The sequence below is a fragment of the Rosa chinensis genome, chromosome 2 (genome assembly GCF_002994745.2).
Source record: "Rosa chinensis cultivar Old Blush chromosome 2, RchiOBHm-V2, whole genome shotgun sequence".
Lineage (NCBI taxonomy): Eukaryota > Viridiplantae > Streptophyta > Magnoliopsida > Rosales > Rosaceae > Rosa > Rosa chinensis.
Window position 1 is genome coordinate 24666898 of NC_037089.1, and position 23059 is coordinate 24689956.

The window sequence follows — 23059 nt, forward strand, 5'->3', positions numbered from 1 at the left end:
GCTTCAACGAGTTGACGGCAGCAACGGTCATCGGCCCTCCCGCTTCGTCGACAGGTGTGCCATCACAGAGCACCCACGCTGACTCAGTATCCTCCCTATCAAATTCTCCCCCGTCAGCGGAGCCGCTAGCAGCACTATTACTCGCCAACCGCTCCTCACGCCTATTTCGGGCAGCGACAGCCTCTCCCGCCCTAGAACTCTCTTAACGCGAAGCACGCCCCATAGTTACTTCCCAGGGTATGGTTTGTAGCGGCTCGATCTCTAGTGGTTCTGGCAATGAGGTTCCTGCACGGGCAGACGGACGCAACGAGTCAATAAAAATTTTATCCGCCACGCTGAACGACACGTCAAACCCGGAATCCTCACTGCTTGAAATTTCTATGACGTTAGCCACCCCAAAGACCCAAATCAATCAGTTCACACAAAATCTAACCCATCCCTATGACAGTTGCATCAAAGAACATCAAGAAACAATTACCCAGAAATCCCAAAACGGGAACAAAACACACACTCAACCCAGATTCGACCATCTAGCAAATCCCTAAACACCACCTCTCTGCCAAACACCATAACCCACCCTAAGACTCACTTTACACCCTTAGAACACATCGGGGAAGAACAGATCACACAAAAAAGAAACCCAAAACCCAGAAACTGGCCATAGCAAAGATCCAATGAAACAGGGATGAGGTTCAGGATACCAACCTCAAAGACGAAATCTCTGGTGAGATCGTGAACACTTGTCTTCAATGCAGGAGATCGTCGTCCTTCCAGGTGTGATAACTCCACGAAATCGTCGCAGCCTTCTTCTCGAATCTCAGACGAACAGAGCTTGAAGATGACGAGTAGAGTTTGAAGCTTTAGCAATGTGTCAAATGTCGCTAAGTTCCCCCCCCCCCCTTTATGTCAACGTCAAACAATTCTACGCCGTCCACTGAAAAACGACATCACGTACCAGCCGTACACGTGTCCCACGTCTCCACTTACTCTCCGGATTAACCGAGGCGTCGCCACGGTTACAAAATCCATAATTTCTCGCATTAATGGCAAGGAGACAGCTAGGCTGAGGAGACACGCCTCCACACGCTAACCCTCTATAAGTTAGCCACGTGTCGACCACCATCAGACGAAGCATCTAATGGAAGTAACCACTTGGGAAGAAATCGCCAATCGTTCGAAGTCTCCGCCAAGCGAAACCCCGCTAGCGGAACTTCTCCCTTGTCACCTTCCAAGTGACGAAGTCTCCGCCCAGCGAAACCTCGCTAGCGGAACTTCTCACTAGTCACCTTCCAAGTGACGAAGTCTCCGCTGAGCGAAACCCCGCTAGGGGAACTTCTCCCTTGTCACCTTCCAAGTGACGAACCCTCCGCCCAGCGAAACCCAGCTAGCGGAACTTCTCCCTTGTCACCTTCCAAGTGACGAAGTCTCCGCTGAGCGAAACCTCGCTAGCGGAACTTCTCCCTTGTCACCTTCCAAGTGACGAAGTCTCCACTGAGCGAAACTTCGCTAGCGGAACTTCTCACTAGTTACCTTCCAAGTGACGAAGTCTCCGCTGAGCGAAATCTCGCTAGCGAAACTTCTCCCTTACCATCATCCAAGTGACGAAGTCTTCGCTGAGCGAAACCCCACTAGCGGAACTTCTCCCTTGTCATCGTCTAAGTGACGAAGTCTCCGCTCGTCAACTTGCAAGAAAGGTAGCCTCCACTACACGCAACACTGCTGGCAGAACTCCCTTTCCAGCTTGCAAACCGCATACTTTGCTGAGCGCAACACCGCTCAATAAAATACCTCCAGGCACGTCTACGTGACGCTGCTTCCTCCTACAACCAGCGGGGAGATATCCGCCAGTGGCAAATCCCAAGGCTACGCCTCACTCTGACAACGATAGCCACGCCGCGTTACGGTCAGATCGTCCCTACGGGACACGGGGACTTGTCAACAGTCTACGACGGCCCTGATCAGGTACGTTGACCCCCGTCACTTGGGTACTAAAGATTGGGCTCGCTACCCAACACCCTCTGCTCCGTGCAGCTCCCCCTCAACAAATAATTTGCTGACCATCCGGAGGTCTGTCTTGGCTAAGGAATGGGGGACTTCCTGGCGGGCCTAGCAGGGGCCCACCCGAAAGGGTATAAAGCGTTAGCTCAGTAAATCCATGGTTGACAACGCACTAACGCTAATTATGCTTTTGCAAGTCTAGCGGAGGTAACGCTTCACACCGCCGATCAACTCCCCAACCGAGATTGCCCTCCTTGACTGAGGACTTCGGGGACTTGTACCTACATGTGCATTTGCAAGCATAATTAGCTGTAATGAGTCATGCTCATTGTACCGCCAGAGGTACCAACTCCCACCAAAGGAGTGACCTACGGAAACACTGCCAGGCGGGCTACCACCTGAGCCCCGGATAGCCCCCAGATCACCACTGACGAGCCGCCATGCGCCACGCCAAGATAGCTTCAGAAGCACCAGACGCTAGGAATCGAAGCACATCAGTCCCACATCGAAAACAAGAAGAAGATCAACCTTCTCCTCACCTATAAAAGGTTTTCTCCTCTCTCCTCATTAATTACGCATTTACTGCTCATTTATTGTTATGCTGCCTATATGCATTGACTGACTTAGGCATCGGAGAAGTGAAGACCGCCCAACGCGGTCTCCCTCTGACGCCCTGTCTCTCGTGTGACAGCTAGCGAAGGCCATCAAGTCCTTAGAGTAGCGGTCCGCCCACCGGACCCGAGTTAAACGAAAGATCGGCTATCGCCGGACTTTGAGCATCAACAACATCGATGACATATGTCATTGTGGTTGCCTCCCTTTAATTAAGGTGCACGTTATGGGCGTTCCCTAGGAGGGTTGGAGCCACCACCACGAGCCATGGCGCCACCACGACGACCAGGGATACCACGATTACCTCTCCCACGTGTGGCAATGCCACCACGTGTATTCGCACCAAACCTGCAGTTTCCTTCCTTGTTAGGGCGGTTATATGGACCTATACGTCCCTCATATCCTGTATTCTTAGGGTTCTCTCCTTACGCCCTCTTTTGGGTGCATTATAATTCGCCTCATGAACGCTCTTAGTTCCAATGGGCCTTGAATTATAATTCCTCACGAGTATGTTATCATGTTTCTCAGCTACAGATATGAGATTGATGAGGTGATGAAACCTCGTGATCCATCCAGCATTGACTTCAATGCGGTATTGCTTTGATACCACAATGGCTGAAACGGGGAAGGTGGAGAGAGTTTTCTCAATTAGCTCTTGCTCTGTGACAGGTTGTCCACAAAACCTCAACATGGACTATAGGCGAAGAGCTTTTGAATTATATTCAGCAACAGACTTGAAATCAGCAAAGCGCAGATTGTTCCATTGAACCTTCAAGTCAGGGAGGAGGGAATCTTGGACATTGCTAAAGCGCTCTTCTAGCGCTACCCATAGCTCTCTTGCATCCTTGATCGACATATACTCCAATCTGAGTGCCTTGTTCAGATGGCGTCGCATCAAGATAACTGCTTGAGCATGCTTTGTAGGTGTTCGCACGAATACACGATCCGGGTTAGGTGCCTGGATTATGGGTAATATTCCCTTTGAAGTGAGGTGGTTCTCAACATCGGTTACCCAACTGTGGTAATCCGAGCATGTTGAGTCAAGCATGGGAAAGTCGAGTCTAGGTTCATTCGACATCCTGAAAATAAGAAGAGAAGATATATTAGTTTCGGAGCTCAACTTCCACAAAAACTAAAATAATAAGATTTCCGAGCTATGCTACCGAGAAAACAATTTCCAAGAATCTCTTTTGGATTAGACCAAACAATAATGTTTTAATATGGTCACAATTTGATGCTTACGGACGCTCTTAGTCCGAGCATTATGAACACTCTTAGTTCGTTAAGGGTGAATCCCCACAATTCTGCTTTATTAAATAATCGAACCCATGTTCGTATATTGAAAATCCTGCAGAAAATAAAGGAATTTAAAAGATAAGAAAGCAGGAACTTTAATCTTTAAAACTTACTTGTTGAAATTCGGAGCAGATTCGCTTTTGAACAGCTCCCACTTCGAATGGTGTACAGATCTCAAAACGACTCCAATAGGCCTGAAATTTGGAGGTCAGATAGAAGAGACAGAGACAAACAACTTTTATGAAGGAAGAATTTTGATTTGAGGTCCCGATCAAGACGTTTCGGGGCATGCAAACAGGCTGATCTGCACAAAAAGGAACGTGCTGCTGTGCTGTAGGGACAGCAGGCGTGAGATGATGCTGCAGGGGCAGTAGGAGGCACATGGGTGCTCAAGGGTTGAAGGAGCAGTGCACGGTATGGCTAGCAAGAGCTAGGAGCATGCGGCAGTTTTTGGTGAAAGAAATTTCGGGTGTTAGGTTTTTTTCCTGGATAAGGCTTGAGTTAGAGTATCGTGTTGATAACGTGTTATAGAGAATTGGAAAAAATGTATTGTATTCATCTCACCATGAGGTTATATAGGGTTACATCATGTATACAAAAGGCAATACATAATAGCTATACTAATCAATCGCACATTACAAGTATGTCAATCGCATACATTACGAGTCTGTCAATCGCATACATTAAGCAATACCTATTGCATGAATAGTCATTATCATTCACAACAATTATAGCTTTTAAATTTAATACATATACTTGAGATACATTTATTCCTCATAGTCCACTAAAATAATATCTTAGGAGAGCAAGTCATTTTATACACATATTTCTTTTTGGTCCAAGTCATTTCAAGTTTTCAACCATAGTAGAATACTTGAATACGTGTCCGTATTCGACTTACATACTACATTAGTACATACAACTATAGTTTTGCTAGGAGGATTGGTTATTTGTAAGCTGTTCAGTGTTTGGGAACACCAACAAGAAGAGCTTTGATCATTGGCACAACCTTTTCACTTATCTTTATTATTCCCAAAAAAATGAGCCTGTAAACAATTACCATTCCCAACAAAATAGCAAGATCAACCCACTTAGAATAGCCCATCTCCACTTGCCAAGTACCCTTTAATATTTCTTCACCTGTAATGGTGGGTGGCCCTCCTGCTTGGTTATTGGGAAATGTAAGTCCTTCAAACTCATTCTTGTAGAATCCTTGATTTGCGTATTTGTGGAATGCAATGTAGTACATTGGGTATCTCCAAAAGGGCTTCGGAAGATCGTCTGGTAAACGGAAGAAACCTCCATTCAACATCATTATTCCTTGAATTCCAGCACCTGTGATGATCCCCATGAGGAAATCTGGCACAGTGCTTGCTACAATCATCATCAGGCTCTCAACCAACATCAGACACACAAATAGAACCAATGCAAAATAGGCGAAGTGGTCAGAGCTCTTCTGAAGGCCAACAAGGTAATAGGCAATTGCTCCAGGAATTAAAGATACCATTAGCAAATATGGAATGGAGGAAAGTGTGTTTCCAACCACATATGCAGCAACGCCATAGTGCCCGTTTAATCTTTCACGCTCGAAAATCTGGTTGGTGACAGAGAAAAGGGGATTATCAATAAACAATAATGAATATATGTGCAGTGCATAACTATGCTTACTCACCTTCATGTCTTCTACAAAAGAAGGAAATCCACCTATTGCCATGAAAGTTAAGAATGCTGCAACAAACATGAGCATTGATCCTCTAGCCTGAAAAATTGCATTCATTTTGGAGTTACTGTGTTATATATTGGCCAATGTAATATAACATTAGCAGACAAATATCTCACTGATAATTTCACCGACTTACCTGTATTGACCCAAAAGTCAAGCCGATGTCCTGAAAAATAGTCCCTACACATAAGCACAAGGCAATGTAAATTGCAAGTCGAAGCCAGTAGTAGCCTAGATCGCGATACATGTTCACAAATGATCTCCTTGTCAAAACCAGGCATTGAGTTATGAAGTTGGTTTGGCGTCCCTTCTCCAGAGCTCCACCTCCCTACATTACAGTAAAAAGAGTTGGGTAATCACTAGCCTTTCTTGTTTTCTGTCCTAGATACGTACTAATGCTGAAATTGATTATGGATCATTCCAAAGAGTAACTAACCTGTTGGCAAATCTCATTTACCTTGAGATGAACTTGCTTTAAAGTATTTGAAGACTCGTATGACCTTATGAGAATATTGATTGCTTCCTCAGTGCTTGTTTTGCCATCGATCATTTCCTTGTTAGACGTCCTAATTTCAGTACGCAAGTTGACTTTTCAATATTGGATAATCAGGTTATAGTTTCTAGCAACAACATGAAAGGGGATTTTAATATAGGTAGATATTTATAAGAAGACTTACAACATCAAAGTCCTTGTTAATTGTTCTAAGGTAATGATCCGATGGGTTTGTCATAGTTGGACATGGGAAGCTATTTGAAGCAAAGAACTGCACCGGATAGGTTATATATATTGTTTATTTCGTTACAAAATGTCATTTGTATGCTAATGAAAGTTAGAATGATCATGAATTCACATTAATTCTTCAAAGAAAATAATACCTGTTCTGCCTTTGAAGCAGGGCCAAAATAGACGGTTATACCAGAGGAGAGAAGACAAAGATTTTGGAAAAGCTCAAACACTTCACTGCTAGGTTGATGAATTGATGAAATGACAGTCCTTCCATCACGGTGAGCCAATTTAATAATGCGGTTCATGACATGGTAAGATGCTGCACTGTCTAGTCCACTAGTAGGCTCATCAAGGAATAGAAGCTTCGGACGAGTTAAGATTTCAATACAGATGCTAACTCTTCTTTTTTGTCCACCACTGAGGCCTTTTCTGCTCCAACCTCCAATTCTTGTGTCCATGGAGTCTTGCAAACCCATCTCCCTTATCGTCGTCTCTGCTCTTTCCTTCTTTTCTGTTTTCGACATGGAGTTAGGGAGTTGTAGTTGAGCCGAGTAATACACAACTTCCCTTACTGTTAATGTTGTCATTAGCGTGTCATCTTGTGTCACATATGCCTATACCAATGACGATATAGACATAAGAATAAAATGATGTTTCTAAGGGTTTAGGTTCTGAATTCTTATTTCCAAAAAACAATGAGAAATTAATAAGTATTTAATCCTATTAATTTCGAATAGTTCTAAACCAGTATCATAAAAATCTCTTGCACAGACGCTTAGTCGGACCGTATTCAAAAAAATATGAGAGTTTCTATTAGAACCTCCAAATCTGCTCACTTGACCTCACTCTATTATGAATTATTAAATGACATATATAACCTACTATAAAATGACTATTAAGGACAATTATTATACCAAAAAATTGTTATATGTTTAAGGATATCTCTATTTGTGTTTGATCCAAACTCTAGGTCACTTGACATAGTGGTAATAGAGTTTAATTAGAAGAATTTAGAGATTATCTTTCCTTGTATGATTCAGACTCTATGCATTGTAATCCTCTATATAAAGAGGCCCCTATTATCAATGAGAATACACAGCAAATTTCTCTCAGTTTCTGATTCCCTAAAACACGTTATCAGCACGAAGCCCTAACCCTGAAAACCACCGCCTCCTACCTTGAAGATCTCAACCCCAGGAATCCAGAACTGGCGGCCCCACCCCAAGAATGGGCCGGAAAACCACCAAACCGGCCCCCGGAAGTGACCTGCAGATTCTCTCTGCCCTATCCCTGTAAGCCCAGCCCAGCAGCCCAGAAGGATCGAAGGAGCCCAGATGCACAGTGCAGCCCAAAAGCAAAGCAGGAACTCGGCCCAAAAGTCAGAAGCTCAGAAGCCCAGCCGCCTGTAGCCATCTGACGTCAGCCCTGTGTCAGCACCCACGTCAGCAACCGATCTGCCACTTCAGCACCTCCGGTCAACCTTTTTCTGGCGACCTCCGGTCACTTTTCAGGCGACTTTTCCGGCCATCTACAGTAACTTTTCCAACGACTTTTTCTTGTCAAGAATTTCCGACCATTTTTCAAGGTAAATCTTTTCTAAAAGTTCCCGTTTTTGAAGTTTTTTTTTTTTCACTTTCTTCTTCTTTTCTCGGGGACTTCCAACATCTCTTCTTCTACACCCCTTTCTTCTTCATAGGGGAGACCAAAAGCCGAACTGTGGGGGTTCGTGCTCACTCCAAGCTTGGAGCTTATAGAGTCCTCCAAACTTAGAGTTTGTTGAGAAGAAAACGATCGACCACATACATCGTTGTTTTGATCTAATCCAAAACGCCTCTTGGAATCGGATTTTTCTTGGAAGCGACTATGCTCAGAAAACCCCTAATTTCTTGGAAGCGACTACGCTCAGGAATTTAATAGTTTTTCGTGGTAGCCTTTTTCGCTCCGAAACTAACCCTAATCTTGTGTTGTTTTTCAAAATGAGTTACCTGAACAAGTTGAACTTTGTTCCACTAAAGACAACTGGCGCAAGATACCGTAGGTGAGTCCGAGATGTGCGCCAACATCTTAAGGCTGATGGACTTCTGGAAGCCATCCAAGAGCCTAGTCAGAACGTGCTCTCCATTGAGCAAGCTACTGCTTTTGAAGCAAATCAAGCTAAGGCCATCATTCTCATGACAAGGCACATGAATGACGCGCTCCAAAGTGAATACCTCAATGAGGAAGACCCAAGAAAGCTATGGGTTGAACTTGAGCAGTGATTTGGCAATGTTCGTGACTCCCTGCTTCCTGATTTAGAAGTGCGATGGCATAGCCTCCACTTCTGTAATTTCAAGCTGTGCTTGATTATAACTCAGAAGCTCTTCGTATCAAGTCTCTGATGGAGTTTTGTGGCCAAGCCATAACTGATACGATGTTGATCGAGAAGACTCTCTCTACCTTCCCCGTCTCTGCCCTGATGATTTCAAAGAATTATCGGATTTGATGTGAAAGCAGGACGTATCACAAGATTTCATGAGCTTATTGGCGCCATGAACGTAGCTGAAAAGCACGACAACATACTTGTGAAGAACTATAACGCTAGACCCGTGGCAACTAAGTCTATTCCGGAGTCTAACTATAGTGGCGCCCCCAAGGGAGGACGTAAGGAGCGAAACCCTAAGTGTAGGGACAATTCTAGACGTTCTGGTCCATATTCACGCCCTAAAGAGGAAGGAAATCGCCAAGAGAGGCGTGCACGGAACCGTGGAGGTCAACGTGTGAAGAGAGAGAGAGGCGGAGCCTCCGGCTATGGTGGTGACGCCACCAAGAGTAATAGTCGTCCAAATCATGCACCAAAAGCATCTCAATCAAGGGAGCCTGACCATAAAGATGTTTGTCTTCAATGTGGATCAAGTGGACATTGGGCAAGGAAGTGTACTGCATCCTAGAATGTTGCAAATGCATACAAGACGTATCGTGAAGCAAGGGAGGCAAATTACATGGAACAAGAAGATCAAGATGGCGATCTCGATCTAAGTGTGGAAGACTACAAGGATCAAGACCCAGAAACTGGCGATTTTGATAAAGTCTTTTTATTTTCCAAGAGATGTAGGCAATTGCCATATTACTTTTGTAATAGATGCCAATGATATTAATCTTTCTTCAAAGTAGGCGAACTCAATTTATGTGTAATGTCTAGAAAATCCTCATCGGTTGTCTCTAAGGCCCCTCGCTCATTTTGCAAAGCCTGTTCCTTCGGAAAATTAGGACCGAGACCGTCCTACGCAAAGGATCCTAAAATACTCATTCCATTCTTACAGAGAATCCAAGGAGATATCTGTGGACCCATTCAACCATCATGCGAACCTTTTAAATACTTTATGGTATTGGTTGATGCGTCGACACGCTGGTCACATGTCACGATGTTGTCCACTCGAAATGCTGCTTATGCTAAACTCCTCGCCCAGATTATCCGCCTACGGGCTCACTACCCTGATCATCCTATTAAGTCCATTCGCCTTGATAATGCTGGGGAGTTTATATCGAAAACGTTCGATGACTATTGCATGTCACTGAGGATTAATGTAGAGCATCCAGTTCCCCATGTTCATACCCAAAATGGTCTCACAGAAGCCGCTATCAAACGACTACAAATGATAGCACGACATTGGTTATGCACACCAATCTCCCTATTTCTGCTTGGGGATATGCAATATTGCATGCAGCAACGCTGATTCGTCTACGACCCACTGCAACCCAATCCTACTCTGCATTACAGCTAGTGACTGGGTATGAGCCTGATATCTCGCATTTACGCATTTTTGGGTGTGCCATCTATGTGCCTATTACGCCGCCACAGCGTACTAAGATGGGTCCACAACGACGAATGGGCATCTATGTTGGCTATGAATCTCCAACCATTGTCCACTACCTTGAACCCTTGACAGGCGATCTCTTTACCGCTAGATTTGCGGATTGTCACTTTGATGAGACAATCTTCCCATCGTTAGGGGGAGATAAGAACATAGATGTTCAACAGGAACGACAGGAATTGTCGTGGTTTGTCCCCATTATGTCTCATCTCGATCCCCGTACCGCACAGTCCGAACTTGAAGTGCGAAGAATAATCGAGCTCCAGAACGTAGCAGACACTCTGCCTGATGCGTTTTCTGATGTTGCTATAGTGACGAGATCACACGTACCTACTGTAAACGTGCCTGCAAGGATCGATGTCCCAAATACTAGACATCACGCCACTCCTGTGACATCAGGAGATGGCGCCATTGCCCAGCATGGCAATGATGTGGCATCTATGGCCGCAGGTCCCGCAAGGAAGCGCGGTAGACCAATTGGTTCAAAGGATACTCGCCCTAGAAAGAGAGCGAATGATGCACAAACAAATCCTTTGATCATCGATACTCAAAATCCGTCCCATGAGAATGTTCCAGATTATGGTTATGTCCACGAGACATCATTGGGGGACTCATCAATGTCAGAACCTATCCCTGAGAACGTAGGGATCTCTGTAAACTACACTAGTGTACATGGGACGTGGGAAAGAAACTTTATCATCATTGATGATGTATTCACGTATTCAGTGGCGCGTGAGATTATTGAGACCGATGATATTGAACCACGCTCCGTTGATGAATGCCAACGTAGAGCTGATTGGCCAAAATGGAAAGATGCGATCCAGGCAGAATTTGATTCTCTAGCGAAAAGGAAGGTATTTGGCAAAGTTGTACCAATACCGCCCAACACCAAACCAGTTGGTCACAAATGGGTATTCGTTAGAAAGCGTAATGAGAAAAAAGAGATTGTAATATACAAAGCTCGCCTTGTGGCGCAAGGCTTCTCACAACGCCCTGGAATCGACTACGAGGAGACCTATTCCCCTGTAATGGACGTCATTACGTTCCGCTACCTTGTCAGTTTGGTAGTTTCCAAAAAACTGAACATGCAGCTTATGGATGTGGTTACTGCGTCTCTATATGGGGATCTAGATACGGAAATATACGTGAAGATTCCAGATGGAATTCAGTTACCCAAATCAAGTGGCTCTAAACCGCGGAGCGCGTTTGCAATTAGATTGAAACGCTCACTATATGGATTGAAACAATCCGGACGGATGTGGTATAACCGTCTAAGTGACTACTTGATTGGAAAGGGATATGTCAACAATGAACTATGCCCATGTGTGTTCATAAAAAGAACAAGTTCCGGATTTGCAATAGTAGCAGTTTATGTTGATGACATGAACATAATTGGCACCCTTAAAGAGTTAAGGGAAACCGCTGAACACTTGAAATCCGAGTTTGAGATGAAAGATCTTGGAAAAACAAGATTTTACCTCGATTTAGAACTTGAGCACCGTAGAGATGGTATCCTGATTCATCAATCAGCTTATATCCAAAAGACGCTTAGGCGTTTCAACACTGATAAGATTAAGCATTCAAGCACCCCAATGGTTGTCCGTAGTCTTGATCCAAAAAAGGATCCATTCCGTCCAAAAAATGATGACAAAGAAGTGCTAGAGGCAGAAGTGCCCTATCTAAGTGCAATAGGCGCATTGTTGTACTTAGCACAATGCACAAGACCGGATATCTCATTCGCTGCGAACTTGCTAGCTAAATATAGCTCTGCGCCAACACGACACCATTGGACTGGTGTTAAAGATATCTTTCGATACCTAAGTGGTACGATCGATATGGGCTTGTTCTATCCCTACAGAGAGAAGGTGGATTTGGACCCATCAAGTGCCAGGCACGCTACACATGGTGGACTGCGTTCCCTCTCCCCAACCCAAAACGATATAAGTGTTTTGGAAGGTTTTGCTGATGCTGGGTATCTCTCTGACCCACACAAAAGTCGCTCCCAAACTGGTTATGTTTTCACCATGGAAAAGACCGCGATATCTTAGAGGTCTACAAAGCATACCTTAGTCGCTACCTCTTCGAATCATGCAAAGATTATTGCTCTTCACGAAGCAGTTCGTGAATGCATATGGCTTCGATCTATAGTTACGCATATTCGAAGCAATTATGGTTTGAAGTCTACCACAGATGAGCTAATGAGCATTTATGAGGATAATGCTGCTTGTATTGAACAAATGAAGCAAGGCTACATCAAAGACGACAACACCAAGCACATATCGCCCAAATTCTTCTATAATCAGCAACAACAGAAGCTTCTCAAGATCAAAGTGAACCAAGTTCGATCTGAGGACAATGAGGCAGACTTGTTTACTAAGTCATTGCCCAAATCCACGTTAGAGAAACATGTGGCAAGAATTGGCTTGCGGAAATTATCTGAACTCCCACGACCGTAATCATCAGGAAGAGGCGCAGACATCAGGGGGAGATGTCTACATGTTTGTCTCGAATCGTGAAGGGTGTGTTGTGCTCTTTTTCCCCTTCGACCGAGGTTATTTTTGTCCCACTGGGTTTTTGTTACTCGGCAAGGTTTTTAACGAGGCAACGAGAGAAGCACCGCGTTTGGACAACACAAGGGGGAGTGTTTAAGGATATCTCTATTTATGTTTGATCCAAACTCTAAGTTACTTGACCTAGTGGTAATAGAGTTTAATTAGAAGAATCTAGAGATTATCTTTCCTTTTATGATTCAGACTCTATGCATTGTAATCCTCTATATAAAGAGACCCCTATTATCAATGAGAATACACAGCAAATTTCTCTCAGTTTCTGATTCCCTAAAACATTATATTTATTTTCTCTAAACTTTCCAATTCAATAATATTATATTGCATTCTTTATTATTTTCCCTATCTATTTTCATTTTCCAATTTCACTACATACTCATTAAAGCATTCATATATATTTAATAAGAAATAAAACTATGATTAAGATAAAAATATATGATATGCATATTGAACGCATATTGGTCAGGGAGAACAAAATAAATTGTATTATGACCTAAATCTAATTCTATGCATTATATTTGCAAAAAGAAGGAAAAAAATAGAGCTAGCCAATAAAAATAAATAAATAAAATATTTAAATAATTAATCATGAGGTACAGAAAATATAGAAACATTAAGTAAAAATGATTAATCTGTTTTCTTTTTTGGCACAGCTAGAAAAGAAAAAGTAAATCAAAAAATCACATAATAGTTCATGTTATTTTATTTTTATTAATTTTTAAAACTCAATATCTTGTATTTGATTTTTTTTTTATTGAATAAGAGATTTATGTTGTCTGATTAAGGAATGGAGATGTAATTAAGATTTATAGAGTAAGTAAATCATTGAAATGGCTAAGTTTTTTTTATTATAAAGATCTTAGTTTGTTTGTAAATTATATGAGTGAGGTTATTTGAGGAACTTTAGTGAAGTTTAATGAGTAAATTTAGTATTTAAAAATTTGATAGGAGGTGTAAAAAGCATAGAGGTCAAGTGAGTAAATTTAGAGGTTCTAATAGAAAAACTCAAAAAATATTTGAAAATTTTTTTTAGGTCAAATACGACACTTTTAAATTATATGTCTAACTTTGCTAAGTATAGTTTTTTGTTTTAATTATAATCATTTATATGTTGCATAATAAAATAAAATTAAAATAAAGTAAATATTAAGGCTTAAACACCTAGGCACTAGGCCATTCTCCACTGCCTGCCTGCCGCCTAGTGATTTTTATAACAGTAGTCTCAACATTACTACTTAACTCACATGAACCCCGTCAACAATTCACATGACAATGTATTGATCAGTGAGAATTTCAGAGCGCCAATAATTCCATGTTTTATTCAATTTCCTTACCGAGGTTCCGTAGGCAAGAGTTTCTTTCCGGCCATTGATTAGGATCTTTCCTCTCTGCTGTGCGTTTGAACTTGGCCTTCCTGCAAATTTAAAGTCTCTAGTTTTTAATGAAATAGATGAGAACAAATTATTCTATGGAGAAGACTTGTACATGTCTAATTAGATACAAAGATATTCTAAGACTTGCATATGTAAACTACTTCAACCCTATTCGATCTCACCCTTTACTGAGCCATATTATTTCAACACAAAACCATTAATTAATTACTTGCTCAGGTCTCCTAATCACCCATGGTTGGAGTTTGTTTGATATTGTTCTAGAACCGCTAAAAGCGGTTTACGGTGCTTAATTTCTGAAGTAGCACATATTTGCTGCTTCCTTGGAAAGCACTTCCTTAGGTCTGTACTCATTGCAAGGAAACAATGTGAACAAGTTTTTATCAATATATTAGCCCAATAAGTTTGTCTATGAGCAAATATAGAGATCCAGATTTGTCTCTCTGGAGTACTGATTGCTAATATTCAACCAATTAGTAATCCTAGATTCCAGACTTTTTTCAACTATTCCTATCGGAAACAGATTCGAGCCGTAGAACATGGTATTCACTAAGAAAACAAAGAAATAATTTATATTCGAGTATATACCTGCCAAAGCATCCAAAAGGGTAGATTTGCCACAGCCAGAAGGACCCATTATAGCCAAAACCTCACCAGGTTGAGCAAACCCAGTAAGCCCCTGCAAAATCATCTTCTGCCCACTTTTCCCATCACCTACCCCGACCCACAAGTCCTCCCATGTCAAAGAAATACCATTCTCTCTTGACCCAAGTTCAACATCAGTAGCACCACTCCTTCGGACATAAGCATTTTCAGCTTCTGACTTTTCAACCGCCGAAGCATAAGCAGTACTAGTAGTAGTGCTTTTGAATCCAATGCTAAATGGGAAAATCCTTTCCATGCTAGAACATGATAAGGATATGCCATCTTCTGCAGAATCATGAGCAGCACTACTCGACTTGATCTTGGTGTCTTCCACTGGTGATAGTAATAATCTTGAGGGGCTTGGACTTGGTGCCCATCTTGGAAAGTTGGCAGGAGAAGAAGAAGACTCCATGGAAATGGCTCTCTTTGCAGTTTCTTAGGTGAAGGGTAGGAGTTGCAGTGTGTTATTAATGCACAACGCCACAACTCACGCAGTCACGCCAACTAAATTTAAAGCTTTTCAGAAGTGTCAGAACGTGTCCTTCGTTTATCATCAAATTGGCATTGCCAAAAAAACAAAAATATTATCAAATTTGTAAGGCTGTCAAGATAAGTTCAATAATGTCATATTAAATAGTACCCTAAATAGTATGATCCGCAGCCGCCGGAGAAACATATAATGTGGGGGATGGAGCAATGAATGAAGTTACATTTTTGCTGTTTCAAATCATGGAAATTATTCTATGCACTGACAGTGTAAATGATCTAACACTTATAAGATGATCTCAACTTTTAATATTTATAATTAATATTTTTATTAATAACTTAAGAGTGTATTTAATATAATCTAACCATTCATTTATGTCGGTGCAACTGGACGTCGGTGCACTGAATCCTCCCCCTTCAAATCAAGCTAAAAAGTCCTTCGCTGTTGTGAATTTAATGCACAACGCCACAACTCACGCAGTCACGCCAACTAAATTTAAAGCTTTTCAGAAGTGTCAGAACGTGTCCTTCGTTTATCATCAAATTGTTATTGCCCAAAAAAAAAAATATTATCAAATTGATAAGGCTGTCAAGATAAGTTCAATAATGCCATATTAAATAGTACCCTAAATAGTATGATCCGCAGCCGCCGGAGAACCATATAATATGGGGGATGGAGTAACGAATGAAGTTACGTTTTTGCTGTTTCAAATCAAGCTAAAAAGTCCTTGGCTGTTTTGAATTTCACCATCCAAGTTGGAAAAGGGCGTTCATGGCGTCTATTCGCCTAAATGCTTTCTTTGTCGCTTTAGGTTAAAAGGGTCGCCTTCCGTTGTGTCACCGCTGTGTCAAAGCAAATAGAGTCGCATGTAGAGCGCTCTTTGTTAGTTGGTGCCTGGTTGAATAAAGTTGTTTAGTAGAGACTCATGATATTATTTCAAGATGTTCTCTAGATCAAGGACCAAAATATCGAATATCGAGGAAATTTCGACTATCCAAAAAATGGATATTAAATGAAAATATCGAGAAATATCGATATTGACAAATTTTCGAGAAAAATAATGGAAATTTGGAGAAAAACATAGATATAAATTTTTAATGAGTCTTTAAAGGATGTTGATTATATTCTTTATTTCAAAATAAAATATTAGATATGTAACACGTTATAGTAAATTAAGATAGTATACGTTGACTCACTGATAATTCTTAAAATATAAGTTAATATATACTTATCATCTTTATAATTTACTACTCATACAAAACATTAGGAGTCTACAAAAATATCAAGTAACTAAGTACCTTGAGTATTAAATATGATTAATTAGAATCAACTCAATCAAGAAAACAAACCATTATAAATAAATGCTTCAGTGTATGGAGTGCGTTTGTAATTAGGTTGAAACACTCACTTTACGGGTTGAAACAATCCAGGCGGATGTGGTATACCCGTCTAAGTGACTACTTGATTGGGAAGGGATATAAGAACGACGAATTATGCCCCTGCGTATTCATAAAGAAAACAAGTTCCGGATTTGCAATTGTAGCAGTATATGTCGATGATATGAACATAGTAGGTACTCTTAATGAAATAAGAGAAACCGCGAGCTATTTGAAATCTGAATTTGAGATGAAGGATCTTGGGAAAACTCGATTCTGTCTAGGCCTTGAACTAGAACACCGAGTTTGTGGAATACTAATCCACCAGTCTGTGTATGTCCAAAAGTCAGGCAAATTAACCTGGACAAAGCGCATCCTGCTAGCACTCCCATGATCGGTCGAAGCTTGGATGCAAGGAAAGATCCATTTCGTCCAAAGGAAGATGATGAAGAGGTGTTAGGAACTGAAATTCCCTATCTAAGTGCAATAGGAGCAATATGTCCAAAAGTCAGGCAATTTAACATGGACAAAGCGCATCCTGCTAACACTCCCATGATCGGTCGAAGATTGGATCCAAGGAAAGATCCATTTCGTCTAAAGGAGGATGACGAAGAGGTGTTGGGAACTGAAATTCCCTATCTAAGTGCAATAGGAGCATTATTGTACTTAGGCCAATGTACTCGACCAAACATTGCATTCTCAATGAACTTGTTAGCTAGATTTAGCTCAGTGCCAACGCAGCGTCACTGGAATGGTATCAAGAACATTTTCAATACCTAAAAGGAACCTTTGACTTGGGACTGTTCTTTCCCTACAGAGAGACAAGAGGGACCGCAGATGGAACTGCAATCCCTAAAGGAAATGTTGATGGCAAAAGCGCCACTCACTACACCGAAACGCCAAATGAAGTTTTGGTTGGTTTTGCTGATACTGGGTATCTCTCTGACCCACATAAAGGTCGTTCCCAAACTGGTTATGTATTTACCAATGGGAACATGACGATATCTTGGAGATCAACCAAGAAAACCCTTGTGGCTACCTCCTTGAACCACTCAGAGATCATTACTCTACATGAGGCGGTTCATGAGTGTGTATGGTTAATAGCTATCATCGCACATATTCGAGGGATTAGTGGTTTGAGTTCTACCACTGAAGAGCCTAATTGCAATAATAAAGATAATGCAGCTTGCAACGAACAGATGAAGCTAAGGCATATCAAGGGTGATAATACAAAACACATATCACCAAAGTTTTTCTACAATCAGCAACAACAGGCCCTCCTCAAGATTCAAGTGAATCAAGTAAGATCTGAGGAGAATATGGTAGATTTGTTCACAAAATCATTGCCAAAAGCCATATTTAAGAAACATGTGAAAAACATAGGAATGTGAAGACTTTCCAAGCTCCCTTGATTAATGTAAGGATCAGGAGGAGGTGTAGACGTTAGGAGGAGTATAACACACACATGTCATCCTCAAATGTAAAAGGTGCGTTGTGCTCTTTTCCTTCGACCAAGGTGTATTTTTTGTCCCACAGGGTTTTTATTGTTACTTGGCAAGGTATTTAGTGAGGCAACAACTCATGCACCATTTCGTCTTTGACTTGGCACAAGGGGGAGTGTTAAAGGAAAAACATATTGTGTGCCTTCATCAAAGCAACTGACGGAGAGAGAATCAAGGAATCAGTGATTAATTACCATCAATCAGCGCAATTACGGATCAATCAGCATTTAGTATCATTAATGTAATCAATATTTCTGTTGTAATTCTATCCCTATATAAAGGGACTATGAAATGAAATGAGTAGACCAATTCCAATTGTCATTTTACTTTAACACTATCTGAAAAGAATAATGATTGTTTGAGCTTGAATATAAACAATTACTGGCCCCTAATAAACCCATTACTGCCCCCCAATAGAAAAAAGTAAACCTATCAACTCTTTACAGAAACATATACTACTGCTGAACGAGAGGTTCAGTGCAGCTCAACTTGTTATGAGTGCCCATTTTGCCACAACGGCCACAACGAATAAGCTTTTTTTCAACCTCTCCAACCAACTTGAACCGCTTCACCCTAGGCCTCCTGGGTGGTCTCTTCGCAAGGGGAGGTAATATACATTCAGTAGCAGATTCAGAAGAAGACATATCAACATTGGTTATCGGCCGGATAGGAAAACTGTAGCTCTTCTTGAACATATCAACACAAAAGTACTTATCAATATAATCATAGACATTTTCAGAGGCAGCTTGTATTGCAGCAAGGCCGTAAGGACAAGGAAAACAATTGATCTGCCATTTCACACATGAACATGAATGATCAGAAATGTTGACTACATAGGAAAAGTCAGATCGAACCTCGTAAACTCTAGGGCTAGAACAATGGACACTGAAACGACGAGATTTCTCCATCTGCACCTTCAACCTTTCCTCAATTTTGGGAGTTAGTTCGGTGGTCCAACATTGTGCCTCATCCCTCCTCTCACCCATCTGCTCCATTTGTTTTATTCTTGTTTGGTCCAGCATACAATAGACCGGCATCAAACGCTCAATTGCAATCCAAGAGTTAAATGATTCAGCAATCCCATTAGCCATAATTCCATATCGGCAGCTAGTATAAAATGCACAGCACCAATTTTCCACAAGGATTTCAGCAAGAAAATGGTCAATAATATCGGCATCACCAACTGCTCTAAGCAACCGCAAATTGAAATGGTATTCCTTCTCAATGGAGGAATATGCAACCTTAAAAAACTTCTGCTTAACATCTTCTATCAAGACAGAATTACCTTTACCCTTATATTTACCGACAAGGTTCACCACCAAATGCTTGTGACAAAATAGATGAGGATTACCAACAAATACCTTATCGAAAGCACTCAACAAACCAGTACCCCGATCACTATAAATGTGATGACTCTTCCTTGAGGTTCAAGCAAACTCTACATATGGCTAGAGGGTAGAAACCTGCATAAACCAGATCATAGAAAAATCAGTCTACTGGGGGCCAATAATGTTTTTATTGCAGAGCAGTAAACTATCGCAGCGTGGCATTGCACAACAAAAATGATATAAAAAACAATGAAAGAAACTAAAACAAGAAATATTAATCACACAGATGAAGAAACGACAACAAAAGCCAATATTACTAGGGGCCAATAATAAAATTTGGGGGGGGGGGGGGGGGGGAATAAATTATACCACTACCTTGATTTCCATTCCTTCCAGTTGCAGAAAGAATCTGACCCTTGTAAATGCTTTTACCAAACGTTCCATCAACATACAACACAGGCAAACAGAATTGGAAGCCTTCAACACAACCTCCATAAGCTACGAAAAGCCTCTGAAAATGATTAGTATGGGTCAACTTCCAACACAAAAGAAGAGGTCGGGTTACTCTGCAAAATACCTGGGGGGGGGGGGGGGGAATAAACTATACCACTACCTTGATTTCCATTCCTTCCAGTTGCAGAAAGAATCTGACCCTTGTAAATGTTTTTACCAAACGTTCCATCAACATACAACACAGGCAAACAGAATTGGAAGCCTTCAACACAACCTCCATAAGATACAAAAAGCCTCTGAAAATGATTAGTAGATGGGTCAACTTCCAACACAAAAGAAGAGCTCGGGTTACTCTGCAAAACAGCTTCCTTATACCATGATAACTTCCTGAACGAGTCTGCATCGGAACCATAAATCGCTTCCTTAGCCTTATGCTTTGCTTTCAAGGCAACCTTGTAGGAAATATCAAACCCATATGTTGATTTGAACTTGCTCATAATCTCCCTTGGCTTCAATGAAAGACTATAGCTAACATCAGCAGCAATGCAAGTCTTGACAACCTTGGATCCCAAAAGCTTGTGCTTTTGAGTCTTAACTACACCCTTGCAAGTGTGAATATTATTCAACTCTGTTATATAAAGGCAACCATTGGTAGATGATGAAAGAGCGCGAAGATGCCAATCACAACCTTCGGTTCCAACATTTGCACAGACTGCATGAATATGGTCCAAATCATTTCTCAGGAATACAAACTCGAAACCAACTGCAACTGCATACTTCCTGAGCTTTTCACGGAGCTCGGAAACACCATGAAACTTATCCCCAACATGATGAATATAAGAACTCCACTCATCAGACAAATACGTCTTGTGAACTTCAGTCCTAAATGCATCACCCAAATAATCATCTTCATCAATAACTTCCGAACAACTATCCACTGAACAAGTTCTTCTGCAACTTCCCCCAATCTTTAAAACTGAAATATCGACACACTCTAACCTATGTATTCTAGCAGAGCAAAACAACATATGGAAATCACTATCGTTACGAAGAAAACAAACTTCGCAACCAGGAACTGAATACTGAAGCTCAATAACATTGCTCGGCAAAAACTGGAATGTACGGAAAATGTCTTCATACAACTCAGAGTAGCTCATACATTGATTCAAAGGAATCATATAACCTTTGCCAGAGTAAAGGCACCTAGTAACCAGAGGATCAGCCATAATCCTGTGAAAAAAAAAACGGGAGAACGAATCTATTATTAACCCTAAAACACATATTACTGCCCCCTAATAAACCGATTAGTGCCCCCCAATGATTTAATCAAAACTACCAAAACACATTAGAAGCAGTACCAAATTAGTTTTAAAATAATGAAAAGGATAACTAGACAGCAATTACAGCGACTTAACAACACATAAAAAACATTACTGCCCCCCAATACACAGACTATTGGTCCCCAATAATACAGTCAAAACTACAAAAATACTTTGGGAAATGTAATAAATTGCTATGCACCCAAATAAAAAGATCAATAAACAACAATTATAGAGACTAAATATCAATTAACACACATTATTGGCCCCCAATAGAAATATTATTGCCTCCCAATAATATAATCAGAACTACAACAACACTTAGGAAACTGCTCAAACCCAAATCCAAGGATGAATTCACCAAAAAAAACACGAAGTTAATATAGAAATTCCAAACTAACACAATGCACTCAAAAACACCTGGAAATTCAAATCAAAACTGCAAAAACAATTCAAAACCAAAACAAACATAACACAAAGATCTGATTCAGAAAAATCAGTTCAAAAATAACACAACAATTCGTACACAAAAAGACCTAAAATCAAACAGATTAAATCGAGCTAAAAGTCAAACAGATTAGATAGAGCTAAAGAAAAAAAAGCAAACCGCAATGGAGGAACACAAAGAGCATCTCGATCTCGCTCCATGTGAAAATCGCAGCATATCTTCTCTCTCTAGGAATCACAAGTCTTCTACCACCAGCTCTAAATACAAATCGCAGAGCTTTACACACTGAAATCGCTGGAGAGCTTCACATACTGGAACCAGGGAGCTTCTCTCTCTTGTCTCCAGAAATTGCACAGCTCCTCTCTCTCTCTCTAAAATGGTAGAGCTCCACTCCAAAAAAAACCAGGGAGCTTCTCTCTCTACAATTCCAGCCGATCCTCTCTCTTTCTCTATAAAATCGGAGAGATTCGCTCCCTAAATCACGTTTCTGTTACAATTTGAAAGCGTTTCAGTTATAGAGGGCCAAAAGGGTCAGAAATATTGGATAAAACAAACACGTGTTGAAAAGGTTGGGTAATTGGGGTTTAAAAATGAAAACTGTTGATTAAGTGGGCAATCTCTTAGAGTGTTTGGGTAAGTGGGGTTAAATAACCCCAATATTGGGTAAATGATCATTTCCCCTTGATTTTATGGTTTTGGTTGGAAGTGTATAGTTGGAGATTTTTTTTGTTTTGTTTCACTGGTACCAGCGCTGACAGGGCTACATTTATGTTTATGGTTTTACAGCTACGAAATTGAGGCAATTTTTGGATTTCAAGCTGGGAATCGCCATTCCTACTCTGGGGGAGAGTAGTGACTTGCTTAATGCTGAAGAAGAGAAAAATGACTACGAGTGGTGAGTTTATTTTCCGTTATCTGATTCTTTAGTTTATCATTGCTAGCTAACCAGTTTTATAATATGCTGATGTGTTCTGAATTACTAAAGACATGATTTAACTGCTTCTAGGATCAATTTGTATCCATGCATTTCTGTTAACTTTCAAATTTAGTGAATTTATCCATTTCACTATTCTGGCATCTTACCTGGCTGATAATTCAAGCGTTTTAATCAAAAAGCTGAAATTTTCTACCTGAAACTGTCTACTTAATCACAGAGCAAAAACTACATGGTTATTCTGCTATGGAAAACACATTGCATTTTTGTTATTTGCATGATGCTTTTCAGTCAGTATCAGTAGTCGTTTCTGTCTTTGTAACTGATAAATTATCTGGTGTTATTGATTTCAATGGTTATTAATACCTCACCACACTCCGCTTATTCCTTTCTGTCACAGAA

General features: G+C 41.0%; 2 protein-coding genes across 2 annotated transcripts; both read right to left on the reverse strand.

Moving 5' to 3' along the window:
- Nucleotides 1-4565: 4565 nt before the first annotated feature.
- LOC112188571 (ABC transporter G family member 1) lies at nt 4566-15332 on the reverse strand. The gene is made up of 8 exons (XM_024327711.2): nt 14754-15332; nt 14109-14188; nt 6506-6970; nt 6307-6393; nt 6066-6182; nt 5766-5957; nt 5579-5665; nt 4566-5500 (listed from the first exon to the last, which is right to left on the reverse strand). The coding sequence occupies exons 1-8, from the start codon at nt 15220-15222 to the stop codon at nt 4868-4870; spliced, it is 2130 nt and encodes a 709-aa protein (XP_024183479.1). The 5' UTR covers nt 15223-15332; the 3' UTR covers nt 4566-4867.
- Nucleotides 15333-18630: 3298 nt separating this feature from the next.
- Nucleotides 18631-21182, reverse strand: LOC112183970. The gene is made up of 4 exons (XM_024322286.1): nt 20117-21182; nt 19879-20001; nt 19613-19638; nt 18631-19500 (listed from the first exon to the last, which is right to left on the reverse strand). The coding sequence occupies exons 1-4, from the start codon at nt 21180-21182 to the stop codon at nt 18631-18633; spliced, it is 2085 nt and encodes a 694-aa protein (XP_024178054.1).
- Between the last annotated feature and the right edge of the window lie 1877 nt (nt 21183-23059).